The sequence below is a fragment of the Pangasianodon hypophthalmus genome, chromosome 27 (genome assembly GCF_027358585.1).
Source record: "Pangasianodon hypophthalmus isolate fPanHyp1 chromosome 27, fPanHyp1.pri, whole genome shotgun sequence".
Classification (NCBI taxonomy): domain Eukaryota; kingdom Metazoa; phylum Chordata; class Actinopteri; order Siluriformes; family Pangasiidae; genus Pangasianodon; species Pangasianodon hypophthalmus.
In genome coordinates this window covers 4,212,433-4,234,577 of record NC_069736.1, presented here as the reverse complement: position 1 = coordinate 4,234,577, position 22,145 = coordinate 4,212,433, and the positions used below count along the sequence as shown (strand labels likewise).

Genomic DNA, 22,145 nt, shown 5'->3' with positions numbered 1-22,145 from the left:
ACCCTGTCATTAACTGTCTGTTTACTGCTGTTCCACTAGAGTGAGCATGAGGCAGCATGATTCTTGCCCCAATAGGCCTCTATTAGTGCTTGTTGCAGTTACTCTTTTTGACCACTAGGTGCATAACAACTCTACAGAAGCTAAATGGAGCTGTGAACACGCTGCCCCATGATTGCAGAACATCTAGAAAGGTGAGCAAATCAATGGAACATCGGCTTATACCTGTCAAATAGAAACATTTTTAAAATTGTTTGTCACTCCGGGTAAGTAATTAGTACCTCAATGTAATTTATATTTGTTGAACAGCTGATATAAATGGTGGGGTTCTGCACCACCTGCCCCTATGGTCGAGCCACCACTGGTTTGGTTCAATGACTGTCTCCAAATCATTGAAATATTACATTTAGCCTGCTTTTCCCCCCCTGCATTTGCCTGCATTTCTTTATCGTCTGCCTTGCTGTTTTTCCACCGCTGGACTAGACGACATCCCCACTGCGACAACTAGGGACTGTATTATTTGACTATTCAATACAACTCCTTACATAAATTAAAAAACAACTTTAAGCAGTGTAATAAATGCTATCACCTAACAGAGTATACAGTTAAATCATTTCTGTTAGCTCTTCTTTTCCTACAAACGTCTTCTTCTACTTGCAGAGTTGGTTTTCGATGTTAATCGGTAGAATAGGTAAAAATCCATTAAAAACTTAACAACTTTAGTAGCTTTAATAATAAAATACTAAAAGTAATAATAATAAAAATAATAAACAGATTAAAAACAATAACTATGTTCATTTTCCTATAACAGCACATCATGTTTTATTCCTTATATAATACTCTATTTCTTAATTTAGTGTTCGACTAACATGACCAGAAAACTGAAGATGGAGACTGGATTATCAAGAACAGTCATCACGCCCCCAGTTTCAATCGTGGGGTAAAAAAAAAAAAAAATAAATCAGATCCAAATAAAAAATGTTATGTGATGACAGTGCTGCATCCCTCCTGGACAACTTCCATGGGGGAATTAAGAAGACATGGGTTACAGTTTAGGTTCAGATGCAGCTGTTTTATTTAGTGAAAATCACAATTTTACCACTTCAGACCGAAAGTGGAAGATTACGGAAAACTCCTAATAGTTATACAACTCATCACAGTTTTCAGTAGATCATGGACTCTGCTTACAACTTCACGTTTTCAAAGAAGTCACAGAAAAACCACAGCAGCTGCATTAAAGTTTAAATTATCAGTTATTTTAAGGAGTTTTTCAAAACAGTGTGGAAATAGTCTTCTTCTTCTCCTGGTATTTCAAACGGATACGCTGCATTTGGAAACCATGTTTTATGGGATCCATATATCTATACTGGTATGGCATTTCTACACTACACACTATTCTTGAATTTACGTTCCCACCCGCCTCAGTTGACCTGGATGACATCGTCCCACTCCCTGATGGGCCACACGCCGTTCTCCTGCACGTTGGGCGGCGAGCTCTTCCAGTCCCAGGCCTTGACCGGAACGTTCCAGTCCGGCCCGTAGTTTGCAGTCACGTAGTCCAAAGTCTCGCAGGGCACTCGGACCTTCAGCTCCAGCAGCTCTGTCCAGCACAGGCTGAACCGGGGGAAGACGTACCTGAGACGGAGACAGAGACACACTGGATTAAATGCTGCACTGTGGATTTGCACAGAACAACTAGGAGAGATCTGATTACACATGACTACCAGGATCATAGAATCTTGGCACACTGGTAGCACACTGGTTAAACTATTACAAATAATATATGTAAAATTACAAATCGTTTAATATCTTTTTCATACCCAGGAAATTAATAAAATCACAAAGGAACATCTGCACCAAAACCCTCATAAAAAGTCAGAATCTATGAATATGCATGATATGCAAATTATAAATAATATAACAACTTGAGCATGGTCTATTACATCTATCTTCCTAATGTGAAGATTAATGCCACTTCTAGTTCGGTCAATAATAATACAACACTTTACTTGAATTTCTTGCCGCTCTTTGCCTGTGTGCCTCCGTTCCAAACGATGTCGCCGTCCTCGTAGAAAAAAAAGATGTCCAGTTTTACATCCAGGCCTTGGAAGGAGAGCTCCAGACTGTCCTCTATCTGCATGTGAGGCAGATCAATGAAGTATCAGTCTGGACCAGGGGCAGTTCATAAGAGCTATAAGATGAGGTTCAACTTAGAAGCAAATAAAATGCATCATACAGCTGATTAGATCACAGCACTGATGAACTCTCGATACTGATTGGTGGAGAAGCCATTTTTATTGCCTATGTGGTGCACTTGTATAGGAATTATACAAGATGAAAGATAAAGATGAAACTTCCTAGTACTACATACAGAAACTAATACCAACGTTAAGGTTCCACAATCATAAATCATAAAATTAATATTTTTTATGGACACAGTTCATTTGTAAGGAGCAGTTATGCTCCCCTGGATGGATGTAACATTGTTCAGATTGAAATGATGAGCTTTGGTAATTTCCATACTGGTTGAGACCCACAATTTAGCCTAATTCAGATACTTCCTGATCTGTTCAGACCTCAGCATTTTAATTCAGCCGGAGCTCAAATACGTTTCCAGTCAGAGAATTGATCGGGATAGTCAGGTGACAGAAGTCTAAGATGCTGTACCTTTCCAAACTTATGTTTGAGGGAGAGTCCAGCCTTCTGAAATGCCTGTGTGATATCATGCCTGTAATCTTTGATCCAGATGCCCAGGTCCACATCTTTACTGTAGGGAATGATGTTACACTGCCGGAACCAACCTATGACACAAAAGGGATGAATATAATATTATACCTGCTGCAGTCTTGAATCTGATTGGTCAGAAGGTGATTCATTTTCTATTAAAGCAGCCCTCATAGCGAGGTATATAGTAAAGCACTTATTCTAATTTGTTATTGTTTCTATAGTAATTGCTAATTCACAGGGACTTCTATGAGGACATGTAATCAAAGTCTAATAACAAACATTAAAAAACTTGTTATTTAACAATGAAAAACATATAATTTTTGATATGGTGAAGTATTCTTCTGAGACATTTATGGAATGAGTCTCCAGTAACAGTCAGGTTTTTCACCATGGGAAAGTCTTCAGGACAGAGGTCTTTGTGCTTTCTGGGTTCTTGGCAAATGAAAAAAAGAGAGCTTGGCAAGGTGATAACTTGTTTCAGGCATTCCACAACATTAAATGTAACTACAAACAGATAAAAAACATGACATTCATTAATAAATAAAAGAATGTAAACATTGGCAAATTTGTGTGGTATAAGAGGAATAAAACACTATTGTTGGAAAATGATCAGCTTTAGGGTGGTAACAGTAACTCCGCTTTGTTCTGGGCCAAGCCACACACTACCTCGTTGCTGTTTATTTAACTATAATCCCCCCAGATATTTTATTAAGCATCTTCTGCATCTGTGCTCTCCACATGAGGTAAGCAAGATCGAGGCAAGATTATCTAGTGTCAGAAATATTACTGCTGTATATCAAAGAGAATTTACGTACATCATGTATTTTAATAATTAGAGATAATAACTACTCACCGAGACATGTACCACTGCTCAGCCAGAACGGAACCTCGATCCCACCGAGAACTCGAGCAGCGAGGTGGAGCAGACTCTTGGCCTTCATCCTGAAGTCCATGGCCTCTGGTGACGTATCATCTGGATACAGCTGGGAAGAGAGATGCTCATGATTTGAATGATTTGAAAATATATAGGAAACTGTGTGTGCAAAGTACATTTAGATACATTTTGATTGTCCCAAACAACTAAATATTAGTGCATCCATAAACAACAGAGTAAAATGTTATTAGTTTTTGCTAAAGTGAAATTAATATTAGTATAGTTTTGCTTTCCAAATAAAAACAGAAATCAGAAATATTAGCGAAATTAACCTGGTAAAAGGCCGCTGCCTCTCGATATCTGCACTCCAGGAAGCGGCTGTTGGAATGTTCGTTCTGGAAGCGAGAGAAGTTTTTGGGGATCCGTACGTCAAGCCCATCAAGAGTGGTCAGAATAAGATCAGGCCTGAAACAGGACACAAGTAAACAGAGAAGTATTTCAGCTTGTGTATCAAATTGCACAATTCAACTTTTTTTTTTCTTCTTCTTGTTTTTTTTCTTAAACAAAAAAAAAAAAAAAAAAAAAAACTCCCTAATCCTAAAAATCAGGCAAATTTGCTGTCTAATGTCCACTGGTTTTGCTATGTTTCTAACAAGTAATAGAAGTCTGTCTCACCCAAAGCCTCACCCAAAACACAAGTTTTCATATAATTGCTTTAAATGACATTATGAAACAGTTGGTGAAATTGTCGCAAAATCTTTGCTATTTTTCTTCCATTTTAATGCTCCATTAGTGCATTAGATTTTCTCCGTGGGGAAAATCTGAATTTGAGAACATATTAGTTATAGGATTCCTGTTTACAATATAACCATACATGGTCCAGGATTCCAGTCTCAAACACTGAGTACCTGTTGTAGGCCCCTGAGTATCGGCCGAACTCCAGGTCCCTGAAGGGAGCGAAGGTACGGTCCATGCTGCCTCGGAGCCTGAGCGGCCCGTGCCACAGGTAGTTGCCGCTTCGTTCGTACAGCACGACCACATGCACCAGGTGACCATTGAAGCCGAACAGCAGGTGCAGAGGTATGTCACGGCCTGTCAGGTCGTCCATGCTGACCAGCCTGGGGTCTTTCCCCCTGATCTCCATCAGCTCCAGGCCACGTTCCTCTGCAGCCTCAAGGAGGCCAGCCTGAGTGAGTGATGAATGAAGGGAGTTAGCACATTTACACTCTTCTAGTTAAGGGAAATACTATGGTAGACAAGTTTTCCAATTTGCTGATCACTTGCTTCCCTCATTGTTTGTTTTGTTGTACGTTTATTCACTAAATTCAGTTAGTAAATGTAAATGTCACCTAGAGATTTTAGAATTGTCTTTACTCATGCAATTCATGTTGAATCCTATTCAAATTGATTTATTTTTAATTTTTATTTGTTTATAAAAATGTGTATAGCTGTAGGTAAGAAATAAAAAAGAAAAAATCAACACCTTCTGACCAATCACAATCAAATGACCATGGTATTCGTTTTATTTAGCAAGTCAAAATTCCATAAGGAAGGTCTGCGATGTGTCTCCACATGCTACTAGTCTCATGCAGAGATGCATTGCTATGGCGCATGAAAAAGAAATTTAATTTAACAACACTGCTGTGTTTACAACAAGATGTTTTTCAAATGATTAGTTCACCAACGGAAATCCTTACATCATACTTCCAGAGGTTTCCGAGCAGGCCGAAGGTGACGAAGTCCCTGTGCGTGCACAGAAAGGTGCAGTGAGGCTCCTTGATCTGGCTGTCCTTCAGCAGAACGGCATCCTGGGAGAGCAGGCTCAGAGACACCGTGTCCACCAGAAACACAGGCAGGCTGAACTTATGGGCCAGGGCCAGAAACTTTTTCATTAAATGCTGTGATCAGTTCAAGATATGAACAGAGGTTAAATGCACAGGTGTAACCAACTGGAAACCATTTTATTTGCGACAGAAGAATTTGTACACTGGTGTAAATAAGCATTTTACATGGTGTTCTAGAAATAGTTTCTAGAAATAGAAAAAGAAGAAGAAAGCTAATAAAGCCTCTTGGAAATGTAAAACACTAAGTGTTCTCCAGTTCCTCTGGGGAAAGGTTCTGTGCAGAACCATATAACAGAGTGTTTTCCTATCAGAAGGGATTCAAAGTAGAATTCTTTTATACATCCAAAAACCCATCATTATCTAACGAATCCTTAAAAAACCCTTTTTCTAAAACTGAAGGTTAGTCAAATGCTTCAGCTAAAAATCACTCATTTTAAAGCTTTGCTTTAGTTTCAAAATTGGCTGATACTCAAGATTTCCGTATTGTATTGTATTGGAAAAGAAAAAGTGATGATGTACCACCTCTAATATAATGATTACATTATTATTCTAGTATTTTCACTCACCCATTGCGCCTCTTTCCCTGTTGGGTAACCTTTACCACTCGGCGCTTGAAGTCCATGCTGTGGAAAGAGCACTCATTAAAGAAACAATTCATTTAAAAATCAAATGAAGTTTCATTTTATAGTTTTGTACTGGAACTACAAGGCTAATGCAGCTATGAAATAAGGGAAGCTCATAGCTATGGGCTTAGAACTGTTTAAACTGTCAAAATCATAAAAAAATTAAACATACAAATAAACTATAATAATAATAATAAGAAGAAGAAGAAGAAGAAGAAGAAGCGGAAGAAGGAGAATAAGAAGAGTTAGTTCACAGGCACTTTGACTATTTTACATGTATATCTATATATATCTATATCTATCTATCTATCTATCTATATATATATATATATATATATATATATATATATATATATATATATATATATATGTATAATTAAAACTAATTAAATGTAAGACATATTGATATACAGTATATTCAAACAAACATAGTAAGACAAAGGCTACATTTATCTTGTAGGCCTCAATGCACAATTCCGACATTTTGACACAGATCTGATTTTTTGTCTATTTTCCTATACATTAGACCCATATCTGATCCACATGTTTACGTCATTCCTCTGGCCAGAATACATTCAGTGGAAAACAGCAACTTCTAACCAGTAGCATCACTGTGGCTGTAGAAACTCTGTTTCGTCCAGTGCTGTTATTTTGGTCTTTTGCCTCGCTGAATTTTGCATTAAAGCCTTAAATTTTCCATTGGCATTGTAACCCTGTATCCTCTCTCCATCACTGGCCCTGAGAAATGTCCTCAGAGATGGCCTGGTTTCTGCAGCTATCCTGAAGGTTTTTTTTAAACCTTATTTCACTGGACTCCATCGACTACCCTGCGAGTGTGTAACCTCATTTGAATGTGGTATATATCAGATGTGAAATAATCAGATCTGATTTGTTAACATGCAGACAGCGATATGTCAGAAGATGGATATGTCAGTGATGTTTTCTGACGTTTCAGTGTATTCTGTCGTGTTTGCACACCTTGCTAGCGTGCTGTCTGTAGTAATAGAGCTGAAACAGGAGGAATATGGAGCTGGCTGTGATGAGCAGCACCAGCACTGCAGTCTTGTTCACTCTGGCCATGAGTGAGTCTGGCTGTATGTGATCCTGACAGGCTGTGCCATAAGGCTGACTCCTTCACCATGCTTGGACACCCGGGCTGATGGCTGCATGGAGCTCTGAAAACACCACACACACACACACACACACACACAATAACATTAATATTCTCTTCTTTATGGTGGCTGAGAGTGTTTGACTTTCAATAGATCAGCTGTATCTTTGTATCCTGCCTCATCTGCATGAATTAAATCTCGTGCATTATGCTGCCAGTGGTATGATATTTTATAACACAGTCAGAAAATATTCCTTATTGTTTAACTGTACTATGTTTTAGATCTAAGCGCGTGCACATTAACGTTATTCACAGTTCCAGCACAAACAGTGCCAGTACTAACTAGCTAACACAACACTTATTCCTTAAAATAACAACGCCTTCAATATGAACTACTGGAAATATTCATCTGTTTAACACTCCACCAACTTACTCATGAGAAGCGCATGTAATATTACTGAGTATTATCCCTGGTTAGATAAATACCATCACACATTTCTAGCTCGCTATATCATAATTTCATTCTGCAGATTCCTGTTGTACCCAGTACACAGCCGGACGGCAAGTCGCGTAGGACAAACGCCCGAAACGCGTTTCGAAAACCAATTTCTATGGATAAATCCCGCACATGCATTTTAAAGGTGGTTAAAAAAAGTAATGGTTTTAGCCTTTAAATGAAAATTAATTTCTCCAGCTTATTACACCGTCTGAAATTTAACTGTAGCGCATGCTGCTCACACAACTGTCATAAACCTTATTTATTTTGCATGACAACAGACACATTTTTGTCATGTCTTAGACTACAATAAAAAATAATGTGATCTCTGTGCTTTCAAATATAACCCCAGTTTATTCGTTAAGTAAAATGCTATTGTTATTTGAGTAGATAAAATGAGTTAAATCTAATTCCAGTAAGAAGTTGCTTCCTTTATTTAAATTTTTTCTTTGTCGTCTTGCCACAAGATGGCGCCAGAATCAATTCTTGCCACAAGATAAAGGCAAAGCCATGTCTTTCCACAAGATGGCGCCAGAATCACGTCTTGCCACAAGATGGCGCCAGAATTTTCTTTAAATCCTCGTAGTCTCTATTCTCCCTATTCTATCATATACCTAACTATATTTACAATATTTTGTAGCTATGTTTATATATATATATATATATATATATATATATATATATATATATATATATATATATATATATATGTGTGTGTGTGTGTAATACTATACAAAATAGGAAACTATAACTAATACACTGGAAATGACTTTTTTTAAATATTAAAATTTACATATTACATAATTTGTATTTTATATCTTCTTGCTCAGTTCTGATCTCGAAATGGTGTATAAATCAAACTCTTGACATTCTCATAAACTAAAACATAGATTTGCTTTTAAAAAGTGAATAGGAAACATTTTAATTACTTATTTAATGACGGAAAATGCTCCTTAATTGTTTAAACCTTGGCAAACCATGTCTTCCTGGAGCTCACATTGGGCACACAAACATTGTCATGCTGGAACAGGTTTCAGCCTCTTAGTTCCAGTGAAGGGAAACTGTAATGCTACAGCATACAAAGATACATTACACACTTGTGTGCTTCTAGCTTTGTGGAAACAGTTTGCGGAAGAACCACACGTGGGCGTGATGGTCAGGTAACTCTTTGATGCTGAAGTGCTTGTGTGAAAATGATCATATAGTAACATTATTTAGGTGTTTAATAGATCATTAGACTACAAATTTTTTAAACTGTGTAGTGCTGTGACCTTCTGGGAATTGTCCCTGATGTATGTGGATACAATAACTTCTTATGAAAGTGTCCTACAGATTAAAACAGCTAGTTTGGCATGACTACAAGACAATTTTAGAAAATCAATAATTTACTGAATGGACAGAAATGACAGTTGCTGATATGCACATACAGTAAATAATAAGATCAACTCAGGAAAAAAAAAACATGAAATCAAAGAAAGAAAACAAATTTTCAACACAGCAGCACTAATGAAAGCTGTCTGATGCCTACGTCTAAAAGATGTGCTTTTGGTGAACAGGATTTAATCAGACCTTCGTACAAACAGTAGAATAACAGGAACCTAAATATATAGAAAGCAGCATTAAATGGTTTACATCGTGCAAACATTGTTCCATAGTCATATTCAACCTCATAACATACTGTAGTAAAAAAAACTACAGGCTTCATAGTTCAAACGGTAAAAGGATTTTGACAGTTCAAGGAAAAATACCTTTGCGCAGACACGAGGTAATGGTCACCCACGCTCACAGGCCGTACTCACACATACATAGACACTAAACTAAAAAAATGTACACAAGTCATGAAAAGTAATACGACAAATCAAAGCATAAAGGACAGAATCTGTCATACCAGGAGTAAAGTTGTGTCAGATATAAATCATTACAAAAACAAGAAAAACAAATTCAACCTAAAATTAGTAAGGGAAAAAAGTGCACTCAGCTAATCCCTGATAAAGCTGCTAGGATTTCTTATCAAAGAAGAAACAGAAAGACAGAGAAAGAGGCAGCTCTCCTTATCTTGGAGAAATCTAGGCTTGCCAGTGACAGATTTAATTTCCCATGATGCTTCACAGTATTCCAATGCTGGATGATGTATTCCCCAGGAAGCAGGAAGCAGGAAGTGGGGTCCAAGGTCATGGGCTGTTCATACAGGTTGCTCTTTGCTGCTGATTAGGGATGGATTACACAGGAAGCTAGTCCTAAATCAGCATGAAACAGAATTCATCGTTTCTGAGCTTAGATTACTGTGCCATGCTGTTCAGACTGCTGTTTGATCCCGCCAGCCCATTTTCAGCCTTCTGGAAGCTTCTAACCGCACTGGGAACCTGTAACCCAGTCGACAGGCTCAGGCCACCACACCACACCTGCAGAACACAGAAAGATGCAAGTCTGATTCAAAGGTTGTTATAGAGAATGAGGCATAACCTCTGTGCCTGTCAGCCCCAGTAAGGGAGGTGTAGTGTTTGTCAGGCTCATTGAGGGGGGTGTGGCCTCTGTGCCTATCATTCATATCGAAGAAGGCGTGGTCTCTGTGTCTGACAGGACTACTGAAGGAGTCATGGCCTCTGTGCCTGTCAGTCTCAGTGAAGAACGTGTGACCTTGGTCCCTGTCGGTCTGAGTAAAGTTTTGGTAAAGTATTGTACTGCACTTTTTTCTATTTAGTACTTTACCAAAACCTTTTTTTTTTTAATATTTGTACTTTATCTAGTCAAGTTTACAAAGTCTTGTTTCTTGTTCCATGATCCTGGAGGCTCGATTAATCGTCCTAATGTATACATGTACACTGTATGGCCAAAAGTCAGATGGCACGTGACCAAGTGGGTCAGATTTAATTTTAAACGGCTACATATAGTGCAAGCTCATGACACTCATCTCCAGTTTCAGCAGCTAACCACAATTAGCCATAGTTACGTTACAGCAACTTGAGTTACACTGTAATTACAAAGTGACATTATATTAGGTTATGAAAACTGTTGTCATTGGGCGAAACTGCATTACCACTAGAAGGGCAGGTGTTTGTAGATCATGTGACGTAACCCTCCAGCCGGCACTCACCATAAAGGCCGGCACAACAGGTTGAGTGAACTTCGTCTTGAACGAGTGAAGCAGCTGTTTGCTTTCCGCATTGTAAAACGACAGCTGACCTGAAATTGAAAGGACACAAAGGAGCTTTCAGATTAAGTGAAAAATATAATCTGTGGTCATTCTCCTGGAACAGGATATGAAAAGAACTACTGTACAAAGCAGGCAGGCTTGAAAAGGGCTTGTTAGTGTTCTTTTATTTGCACACTACTTCTAGAGAGTCAATGGATCTGCCTGACATTCGATCTACAGGTGTCCAATAGCCCTAGAAACGGTACATGAGGCAAGAGATACGATCTCCTGTTGCTCCAGGACTTTATTAGCAGAGAACTGGAGGTATTTCACGTAGATGAATTAATGGTTCATTTCATTCCAAATATCAAATGTTAACATTAAAGTGACTTTTTCAGACAATGTTTTTTTTCACTTCATTGAACTAGTAAAAGAATCTACATACTCACAATAAAGTGAATATTTTACCAGTATTGGTAATATATAGCATTAGGATTTGATGGTCAAATACAGTGTATTTAAAAAGTCTCCTGTTAAAATAGCAGGTTTTGTGTTGTAAAATATTAAACAAAGATAAATCATGTCAGACCTTTTCCATCTTTAATGTGATAAACCAACAACCAAATTCAAGTGAAAAACAAATAGAAACATTTTAGGGAAAAAGTAACAACAATCAGGTTGCACAAATGTGTGCCCACTGCTTAACTAATACTGTGTTAAAGAACCTTTTGCTTGGCAGTCTGTCAGTTTTTGGTTAAGAGTCTACCAACTTGATTTGGCAATTTTATTCCACTCTTCCTTTTTATATCCACTGTATGTTCTCCAAATAAGCACAAAATTTAAAGAAGTGGGTGTTCTGTCACGAAAGGCAATAGAGAAAATCCCACATTTGGTTCTCAAACCGGTGTCAATGTAACCACGTTTTTTAAAAGATTAAGTGACTGATGAAGTGAATTTGATTTTAAACGGAGTGTGACACTCTGTTAGCGTCTCAATAGATTCATTTGTACCTCCATCTAGGTCACAGTAAACTCCTATCCTCTCTGGTACTGCCACATCCAGACTCTTCGCCTTGTTGTTGTGTTTGGCAGCAAAGGAGTTCTGGAGCCAATTATTGACATGGATACACCAGGTGGTGTTGGTTTTGCCCAACTGATCGAACTTGCCCAGGTTCTTATAGGCTACACCGATGCTATAGGACTTGCAGTCTTTGAGGGCCTTCACCTCCCAGTAGTGCTGACCGGAGTCAATACTGGTGTCACCTGAGCACAGAAAAAGATGCACAATACACATAACAAATTATATCAATCACTATAATACAGTGTGTTTTAGGACTGGATTTGTTATGGAACGTCTGTGAAACATGTTATAAACAGTTGCTCCCTCACCAGTCTATTTTTTCTCTCTTTTGAAGTTATGAAGATAGAAAAAGCAGCTTGTTACTCATAATCTGCAAAGGGCAAAGCCTTCTGTCCTGAAGACTTTTCAGTTACAGCTTTACAGCTTTAACTCTGATTGTTCAATAGTGCTGACAGTGGAGACTCCTTTCAAAAATAAAGTTCTCCTTACAGAAAACTACACGCATTTTTAAAAAGTTTATGCGGAGTGTCCATCATATCAGTCCCTGTGTAAGCTTTTACTACAGAAACAATAATGTATTACAAACAGTGCTTTAACATAAACCTGTGATTTGCCTTGTAGCCGGGACTATAGAAAATTAAACACCTTCTGACCAATCAGGTGCTTATCAACACTGATAAGTGAGACATCTACAGTAAAATGTAAATAAGTACAGTTTTATAGGTACAGGTTCTATACCCAGTACTGTGTAGGACTCTCCAGTAAACCGATCTCTGCCTCCCCTCGGAGCTGGCGAGCGAGCAGTCGACCCTCTCTTCGGAGATGGAGTTCCACTTCTGTAACCATCAACAGAGCAAAAATACAGTCAGTCCATACAGGCAGCATAAAGTACGCACATCTGGCTAGGAATCATGGAAACACTAGCACTAACACACATGCTGATTCAGTCTCAAAGACACACGCAAACAGCCATGGCAGAGAAGAAGAAACACAGAAGCAGCAATGAAAAGAAATGGCAACAGCACATTCAGAAATGCCCACTTGTGTTAGTAAGAGCACTTCTATGGAAGAAGAGACGCAGGCATATGGCGCTTCAGGACAGGACAGCGATGGCTGATTAGAAAAAAAAGGCTAAAATGAAGCAACTAACACAGATGTTACAAGCAACAAAAGCAAAACCCTATTCAAAGCCTGATCCCAAAGGATGATCTGAACTTAAAGGAACAGACCAACATTTGTAACCTAATATCTATCCAACATGTACGTATGTGTAATTACCACAGAATACAGTGGATAAGTTATACCGTACTGACAAATGAATCGAAACTCTGTTTACTAGAAACTCACTTATAAAGAAAGCTTAAGGGCAGATATTATATTTACTGTATAATACTATATAACGAAAATTCAATGTTACAACTATAACACTAATTATAACACTCATAATATGAGACATACATGAAAAAATTGTTACTAATGCTGTTCTTATGGAGATTTAGTGACATTCAAACCAGTTATCCACATGTTCCCAAAGTACTGTGGTATCCATCAGACCCACACAAATATCCAGGTAAGGTGTAAACACACATTCATTCCTCTCATAGAGTAGCAGATGAATGCTAAAGATTTAGAGATGACTTTATAAATACCAAAAAGTTTCGCATAAATGTTTTTAACAAATGCCCTTAGACTTCTATTCTAACTGAGTTTGGTATGAAAAAAATGTTCTTTTTTCTCTTTTCTTTCTTCAGCACAGGGAAATGTGTCGAAATCCTTGTCTGTGGTAATAACACATAGCATGCAGCTGCGATGGATAGAGAACAGGTTAAAAAGATCAGAGTACTCCTTTAAGAACATGTGATAAACACCATCTTTACATTTTTGCAATATTCTTTAGTGACTGATGGTGATGTGGTGGAATCTACTGGACGTAGGTGTTGTGACAGTTTAACATGTGTACAAATTTCTTCTTAAGCAAACAGGATCATATTACTCTGTGTGCTACATAATGTTTGACATGAGGACGTGGTTAAGCCATTGTGAAATCCCGCAGGGAATTCTGGGCTGCTCTCTTTGTGGAGTGACAGATGCTAGAGCATGGTGGGTGTGTCCATTGTCTCGGTCACATGACTCACATGACAAAAGACAGCTCTATGACTGACATAAAGGAAACACCCTGAGTGTCATATGGAGCAGCAGTATCAGATCAATTATTAACTTATAATGTATTGGACTTATTATTTAATACTTATATACACAGCGCTGTTCAACTCTCAATTCTGATTGGTCAGAAGGTGTTCATTAATGTTTCCTAACAGCAGCTTTGATAGTAGTGCCGGCTGCAATCAGGCAAATCAGAGGTTTAGATCAATGCGCTCTTCTCTTTAGTAACAGCTAATTCACAAGGCTTTTATTTAACAAAGAACACCTAATCTATGATATGGTGACGTATTCTGTAATGCGTCTGTAAATGTTTGTTGAACATTTAAGGAAGGAGTCCCCAGTGTCAGTACATTTTAAAAGGAACTAACATGTTATGTGGATGCTCCACAACATTAAGTGTAACTGTAAATGGATAAAACATGCAATGTCTCATTCTTTAATTAATAAAAAATGTAATCCTTGGCAAACTGCAGTACTAAGAGGAATAAAGGAGAATAAAACACTTCCGGATGCGCCGGATGTCTTCTATTGCTTACTCATATACTTAATACCCTGTGATGGTTAGTGATGACACTAATGACATGTCATGAATCCTGTTTTCCATAACGGAATGACTGATGGGAAAACACGAATGAAGTCTTGATTTTTAATAGAGTGGTTACTCACCAAAGTTATAAAGATGTGAGCATGAAAAAGATTAACACGAGACGTTTACTGCTTTGGACGCAAAGAATCAGAAACACTGACTAATGTATATCGTGGTTATTATCTTGCCACCATTTCTTTTAAGAGAGAATAAAGTGTGAAGGAACACCCTAGAACCAGAAGAGAGAGTCAGTAATAAAAGCCAGTTATAGATGGAGGCATGACAGAAAACTGATCATGACTAATGGATTTGTTAATAATAACCATTTAATATATTTAAGGATATTCTCCATCTAGAAATGACCATCAGATTCAGCACACACATACACACACGCGTTACCAATTATCATTCTATGTAAACAGCAAACTAGCATGACGCACTTCTTATCCCAGCAACTCTGGGATTCAATGATCCAGAATAACAAAGTTAGCCAGCTAACCTTCCAAAATAATGGTTACTTATAATAATGGGCATGGTGGCTTAGTGGTTAGCATGTTTGCTATGTACCTAGGGGGTTGGGGGTTCGATTCTCGCCACTGCCCTGTGTGTGTGGAGTTTGCATGTTCTCCCCAAGCTTCCGGTTTCCTTCCCATGACATGCATTGTAGGCTGATGGGCATTTCCAAATTGACTAGTGTGTGTGTGAGATTGTGCCCTGTGATGGGTTGCCAGGGTTTACCTTGTGACCCTGTGTAGGATAAGTGGTACAGAGAATGGAATGTTATCTGGCTAACCCTGGAATCTTTTTTCTAAACCACTCCTCCCGTGAAGGTTATAAAGAGTGTCAGTTTCTGCCAACACCAAATCCCAAGAACAGCACGCTGGAAGAAGAAACTAGGGAGGCTAACAGTTGCAGCAAAGTTCTAAAAGGCCAAATCCCACAAGGCCAGAGACACACGGTCACCTTGTCATGTTCTTCAGATTAGTGAGGTGTGCACTGTTGGTGAAAAAAGGAAAGCGTGAATAAAAGAAAATGCCTGGGAGACTGCGCTGTTAAAGCTGAAAGGAAAAAATCAGGGCAAACACATGAAAACCTAACCAAGACACACAAATGTTACAGGAATAATAGCTGTGAAAATAGCTACAAAGTTCCTGACAGAGATCCCAGGAACAGCTGAGGATGAATAAATAAATGAATAAATCTTAATAAATGATAAACTTTAATAAATTATGATCTCATTTTCCCACCATTATGAGAACCAGCAGAGGCTTTTACAAATCCATAAACTCAAGACTGTAATTATTATCTAATTCAGTATGCATTAAACCTGGATTATGACTACAGATAATATTCATTTCTGATTGGCTGGCAGGAGTCAGTTCAAATTTAATGCTCCTGAGTCATGTTGGACAATAAGCATCAATAAGGGTTATATTTACTCCTCATTATTGCCTTTTACACCACTTAATGACAATAAGACAAACAAATGACACTGATTTATGTTGATTTATGTTGAAAGCAATTATTTACAGACTATAGAGTTGAAATGTTTTAAGTGAATGTGACAACAACGGAGCAAGAAAACAGCCTTTTAGATGTAACCATAACAGCAACTTTATATGTTGGGGACTAAAAAGTTAGCTAAATAAAATGCTAATACGTTTTCTGTTAGTATATCATTTAGTTATAAGAAAGCAAAATATATACAAAGCCCAATTTTTGTGGTATAAGCAAAATGACCTGTGCTGCAACTATGCCAAAGATATATCATGATATTTGAAGACATACGATACGCGATATATTATAATATATATCAATTCTATCAATACATATCAATTCAATATTTTTTTTACATTTAAAACAATAAAAAACATTACCATCAAATCAGCTACTTTCAGAGTTTGTAACTGTTGTTTAAAAGCATCAAAAACAAATATTAAAAGAGATCACGGTACCCACAATGTCTCAGGAAAGTGTATTGTGGCATAATTTATCACCAAATCAATATTGTATCACCATATTGCCCAGCCCAAGTGGCAACTGTAGGAAATCAAGCGAATGAAAGTAAATTTCACTTATTATTAGAAGATGATTTTGGAATCAGTATAAAACATTACAACCATTAACTACCCAACTGTCCATCTAATTCAACCATGATTTCCACATAAACAGCACTTGTTTAGGAGTGTACATATAAAATATTAGCCTAGGAATATCGACAGTGATGTGATAGTGATGCATGGGAATATGAGCACATACCTGCCCTTGTTCTCCTTCCCTTTGACCTTACTGTCAAGGCCTTTGCCTCCCTGTGGGTCCCACTCCACACTGCTGTCCTCCACCTTCAGGTTCAGGTGTGAGGACGACGAGTCAAAGATGAAGTTGAGCGCTGCACAAGAGAAATGTTATTAATACTGTATGTTTATATATATATATATATATATATATATATATATATATATATATATATATATATATACACACACTGTGTTATGACAGCTGATTGTATAGGTATCACTCATAAAATGTACATCCTGATTCATGATCAGCAATCTGCTGTGTAAAAGATACATTTAAAGCAGCTTGTGATTTGATGATTTACAGCTGATTCGATGCAATTCAATGCAGTGTGATGTAATACAGTTTGATTTTAATCAAAAAATAAAGTTTTAGCTCCTTTGCTGTGACTGACAAGCACAGAGAACACACCTCCTTCTTATCTAATGCTTCTTATCTAATGCTTTTACCTAACAGATGTTAGTTTGATTGCTTAAAAAGTTTTTTTTTTATATTATTGTCTTTACCTTTGGTTTCCAGTGTCACAGGATCAGAATAATCTCCAGCTGCTGCTTTGTTACACGCTCGAACCCGGAAGTTCATGAACTTGGAATCAAACTTTAACCCTGAAAATAAAACTCAGTGAGTCCATTTTATCAGCTTCTTAGTATAAAGCAATAGTACAATATACAATGACCTCCAGAATTATTGGCACCCTTCATAAAAATGAGCAAAAATTAATATACACAGTACGTTAAAAAGAATAACACGTGCAATAAGTAGTATTTAATAAGGGATACTGCATACTATTTTTCAAACAGCAAAAAAAAAAAAAGGAGTTAAATTTCTTCTACAAAACACTGACTTCAAAATTATCAGCATCCTTGCAATTAATGTTTTGTAACAGCACTCTGACCATAGTACCTTACTATAATGACTTACAAGGTTGTACAGGTTTTTAAAATGATCTTAGTCCACTCTTTCACACAGGGCATTTTACGCCTAGGTTATTTATACATCTCTCCAATTGTTTGGGTGGAAATTTTGAATTATTCTGTGTAATGTTTATTTTATACAATCGTATTTGCTGAAGGGTGCCAATAATTCTGGAGGGCACCATGTGTGTGTGTGTGTGTGTCACATGCCATGTGTCCTGTGTCTGTACCCGTCAGTGTGTACTCTGTGCTCTTAATGTTGTCCACAATCTCCCAGTGGTGCTCATCCTTGACCCGAGGCAGACCCTCGTGGTTGGTTTTTCTGTATTCGAGGATGTAGTGGTCAATCTTGCTGTCCTCCACCGGCATCCTCCAGATGACAGTCACTGCATTGTCCATCACCACACACTCCTGGACATCAATTTCTGGAGCTCTGGGGACTGAAAGACAAAAGTGAATTTGTCATGTATTATACACATACTACAAATCTTTATTGTGGGTAAGGCATCTTTGAAAATATATATATATATATATATATATATATATATATATATATATATATATATATATATTTGTGTGTGTATGTGCATATGTCAATATAATATCAATGTGAAAAATGATGTCACAATACACTTTTCTAACTTTTTTTAATTACAATGACAAACACTGATTTAATATTAAAACTTTTAATATTAAAAAATTTTAACTGTAGATTTTTTCCCTTCCTTTTAAAATTTAAGTAATTTTGCTTTGTAATGTGCTTGAATAAAAAAAAAAATTTTTTTTAATTGTTATGTAATTGTTATAAACTGCAACACTACTATTATGCTGGCACTTATGTCATGATACATATTGTGTATAAGAAAAAGTATTGTGAGATGATATTTTTGTCATATCACAGCCACCCATGACGACACTTTATAGTAGAACATTTATCTAGAAGACTTGTACATAGAACACACTTTTAAGGAAAGATTATTGAATTCAAGTGGTGAATGTTTTGTACTTTAAGGAAATGCCATTACAAATGCATTTGATGTAAACAATAGTGCCAGAATACATTGCTGACATTAGCTAACTTAACCAACAGTGTTTGCCGTGCTACGTGTATTTTTTCCATTTGTGTCATTTAAATGTACAACTCAATAACAATTACAACTTTGCATACTGCCTTTCTACCGCCATCATTGGCAGCATGTTGGTTCTGTCCATTATATGCTGTCCATCTGTTCGAAGGTGCATGCTGGGAAAGGTTTTTGAAAAAAAAAACCCCAACAACTGCATATTACATTTTTCCTGCAAATATATACGATATGTAGTGTTCAGATTCATGTATCAGATGGTTATGTATACTTGTCTAGAATAGTACATAAGATGTGATTTAAGACAGAGAGCATTTCCAGCGCTTCATTATGCGGGGAGAAGAGGAGGAAACCCTTTCTGTGACAGATGCCTGATTTACATGACACTGCAGATGGGTGCAGGTGGCTTGCGTGTCATTGACTCGGTGAATTAAGAGCCAGCTATTGAAGACATGTGAACTCACGACTGTGCCCACAAACAACCTCTGAAGATCACAAGCAGACAACCTGAAATTTTAGCTAAAAATCATCTACAAACTGTATACCTTTTATGTACAGTTATCATTATAAAAACTATCTTGCCTATATACATATAGTGTAGAGTCACACTTGTACCTCCCACATTCTGTAGCTTTTTTTTTTAATCAAAAATATGTATTCAAGCTTAAACTGTCTCCAAACCACCTAATGAGGTCCAGTAAGAATAGCTTACTGTGATAATAAGCTCATCCCAATTCTCCATGCTTGCCCATGTTTAGTTCTGCTTGAGATGTAAAGCAGTCTAGAAGCATGTCAATCAAGCATGCTTATAAGAATATTAGGCCACACCCACCCACACTGGATCAATTTGATCATATCTTTGGTCTATCTCTATCTCTATACAACATACAGTGGTAATATTAGAAACTACATTCTGTAAAATAAAGAGACAAAAGAAGTTTTTACTATAGCAGAAATATAGTTATTATATGTCACAAAAGGACAGGAGCCCATGTATCTATGATTCATATCAGCACGCAGCTTATACAGAGTTAGCCAGAGAGAAGAAAGGAGGTGATCGTCAATTCTTTTGTGCCGGGGTGTGTCATATCCCGGGCTGACTAAACCCTGGAGAGAAAATCTTGCTCCAGTTTGTCATGGTGATAGATATTCAATCAAAAGAATGTTTGAAAGTAGTCTAGCGGGACTGCTGGACACAGCTGTTCCCGCCTATGTCCATAGCACCTCCTGGTTTACTTAGTGGAGCCATCGATTAGCTGTAGTGTATCCTCTATCCACTGTTACTGGTGTATCTGAAACTAATCTCAAGCTATTGGGTCAAGCAGCAATGATTAGAAGGCAACTGATCAATGAAAAAGGTTACTAAAGTCAAAATCTGCTTAAAGATTTCAAGGAGGGAGATGATAGGAAGTGTCCTTTCTTTCCTAAAAATCATGCCTTTCACAATGCACAACATAAATAATGGAAGATATATGAGCTCAGCTTCTGCACTTGAGAGCCACTTCGAGCTGCAACTCAACTCCTCCAAGACCCGTGCGTCAGTTTCACGTTTCACATGTGCACAAAAAAGGCTGAGATCAAGCCAGATCGCTGAGTCTCAAAGTGGCTCCGGGTTAATAAAACTGAGGAAAAGCCTTGACTGGCCTTCTGAGTGAATGCAAGAGAGATTCCTGAAGACATCAGAGATCATAAATGTTTCAGTGAGCAACAGAACAGGCTCCGTGCAAGACAGTGAAGCAAAATCACTGAGCTAAACTAATTGAGTTGTCAGAACAGTACACCATGTATGGTGAATGTTATACTGGCATGCTATTTAGTACAGCAATATGCTGAAAAAATTTGGGGCAATTTTTGCCTGAACTAACTTCAAAAATCAATATAGAGAAGATCCATTGTTGCTCTTCTTTTAGACGGTCATGTCTAAAGAGCTTCAGTGCTGCACGTATACAAGAGCATTAGATTACCACTGCTAGGAAAAGCGTTAAAGCGGGTTCAACACTAATGCCAAAGCTCTTCCATGCTGTCACAGCAACACGTGGAGCTTAAATAATCCTTCTTGTATGGACTAAATTGGCTCAAATAGACTGTTTTCTTGTATTTACCATTGATTTTACTGTGTTTGGAGGTTGAATAAATGAAAGAGTGTTCCATAATGTAGTTTAGTCTAAGTTACAGGAGACAGTGGTGAGTGTAGTGTTATTTTTAGATGTATGTGCTGTGCCAGGCTTTGGGGCAACTGTGGATCTGAAAGGCTCTGAGCCTCACGGGTGCTTACTCAGAAACGCTACTGATGAGGAGAGTCATCGTCAGATTGCCCTTCTCTCTCTCTCTCTGTCTCTCTCTCTGTCTCTCTCTCTCACACACACACATACATTACAGTGCAAGACAACATGGACAAAAATATAAGCTAACACACTCCTCCATGACCCAGGAGTCAGTTTCACATTTGTACAAATGGCATTACTGACAGCGCGTGTTCTAATTTATTTACACAGCTTACACAATGCTAAACTAGTAGCTATAAGCTTTAAATACTTGTTAGCAACATAGCAAACTTCAAATACCAAAAATATCTTGGCTGATCAACAAATTGTGCACATTTAATTTTTAGCTGAAATTTTTATTTAACCCCAAGGACTCAATATATAGACGATTTACTGTTCATCATCTTACTAATGCACAATTCTTCCTGCTCGGCGTTTGTCATTTCTGACAGCTTCGTACAGCACAGGAATAACCCGAGGAGAAAGTCGGCGTCCTGTGCACAAACCCGCAGCTAATGCTGTCACAACGTGCAGTGTGCAATGTGATTTTACATTCAGCCATTGTGCAATGCACATAAACCTGATTCTGCTTCACACAGAATTAAAAATGCTGTAACTCTGCTGCTGATGAAGCTCTAGGGATTACAATACCATGTACTAACTTGCTACTTTCTGGAGCTCTGTTGTGTTTTTTAGCCAGCGTTGTCCCTAGTGGGCCATACAACAGACTGACATTACATCAAATGTCCCAAGTGTAAGTGGATACATGGTGGTGGCAGCAGAAGAGCGAGAGCAAGACGGCTCAAATATCACTCCCAACAAACGTTTAATAAAACAGCCTCCATCCTGGAGTGTTAAGTCACTGACACCACACAACATGCTTCCTCTCCAGTTTTCATTTTTATGAACTGGAGAGGAAAACATTTAGGAATGTCATTATGTTACACTAGACA

The 22,145-nt window shown here is 37.7% G+C and overlaps 2 protein-coding genes across 5 annotated transcripts in view; both read right to left on the bottom strand.

Moving 5' to 3' along the window:
* Positions 1 to 707: 707 nt before the first annotated feature.
* Positions 708 to 7,865, bottom strand: fktn (fukutin). The gene is made up of 10 exons (XM_026922143.3): positions 7,610 to 7,865; positions 7,044 to 7,240; positions 6,009 to 6,065; positions 5,296 to 5,496; positions 4,507 to 4,784; positions 3,931 to 4,063; positions 3,578 to 3,707; positions 2,665 to 2,798; positions 2,007 to 2,131; positions 708 to 1,632 (listed from the first exon to the last, which is right to left on the bottom strand). The coding sequence occupies exons 2-10, from the start codon at positions 7,143 to 7,145 to the stop codon at positions 1,419 to 1,421; spliced, it is 1,374 nt and encodes a 457-aa protein (XP_026777944.3). The 5' UTR covers positions 7,146 to 7,240; positions 7,610 to 7,865; the 3' UTR covers positions 708 to 1,418.
* Positions 7,866 to 9,355: 1,490 nt separating this feature from the next.
* The window catches only part of fsd1l (fibronectin type III and SPRY domain containing 1-like), a 29,228-nt gene continuing 16,438 nt past the window's right edge, over positions 9,356 to 22,145 (bottom strand). For 2 of the 4 annotated variants that reach the window (XM_026921600.3, XM_026921603.3), the window contains 8 exons: positions 18,077 to 18,286; positions 17,439 to 17,537; positions 16,894 to 17,023; positions 15,598 to 15,630; positions 12,624 to 12,721; positions 11,816 to 12,067; positions 10,767 to 10,855; positions 9,356 to 10,074 (listed from right to left, as the gene is read on the bottom strand). In XM_026921600.3, coding sequence (XP_026777401.1) covers positions 9,952 to 10,074; positions 10,767 to 10,855; positions 11,816 to 12,067; positions 12,624 to 12,721; positions 15,598 to 15,630; positions 16,894 to 17,023; positions 17,439 to 17,537; positions 18,077 to 18,286 — 1,034 coding nt within the window. In that variant the 3' untranslated portion in view covers positions 9,356 to 9,951. The remainder of the gene's footprint in view (positions 10,075 to 10,766; positions 10,856 to 11,815; positions 12,068 to 12,623; positions 12,722 to 15,597; positions 15,631 to 16,893; positions 17,024 to 17,438; positions 17,538 to 18,076; positions 18,287 to 22,145) is intronic. The other 2 variants (XM_026921601.3, XM_026921602.3) reach the window with 2 other exon arrangements.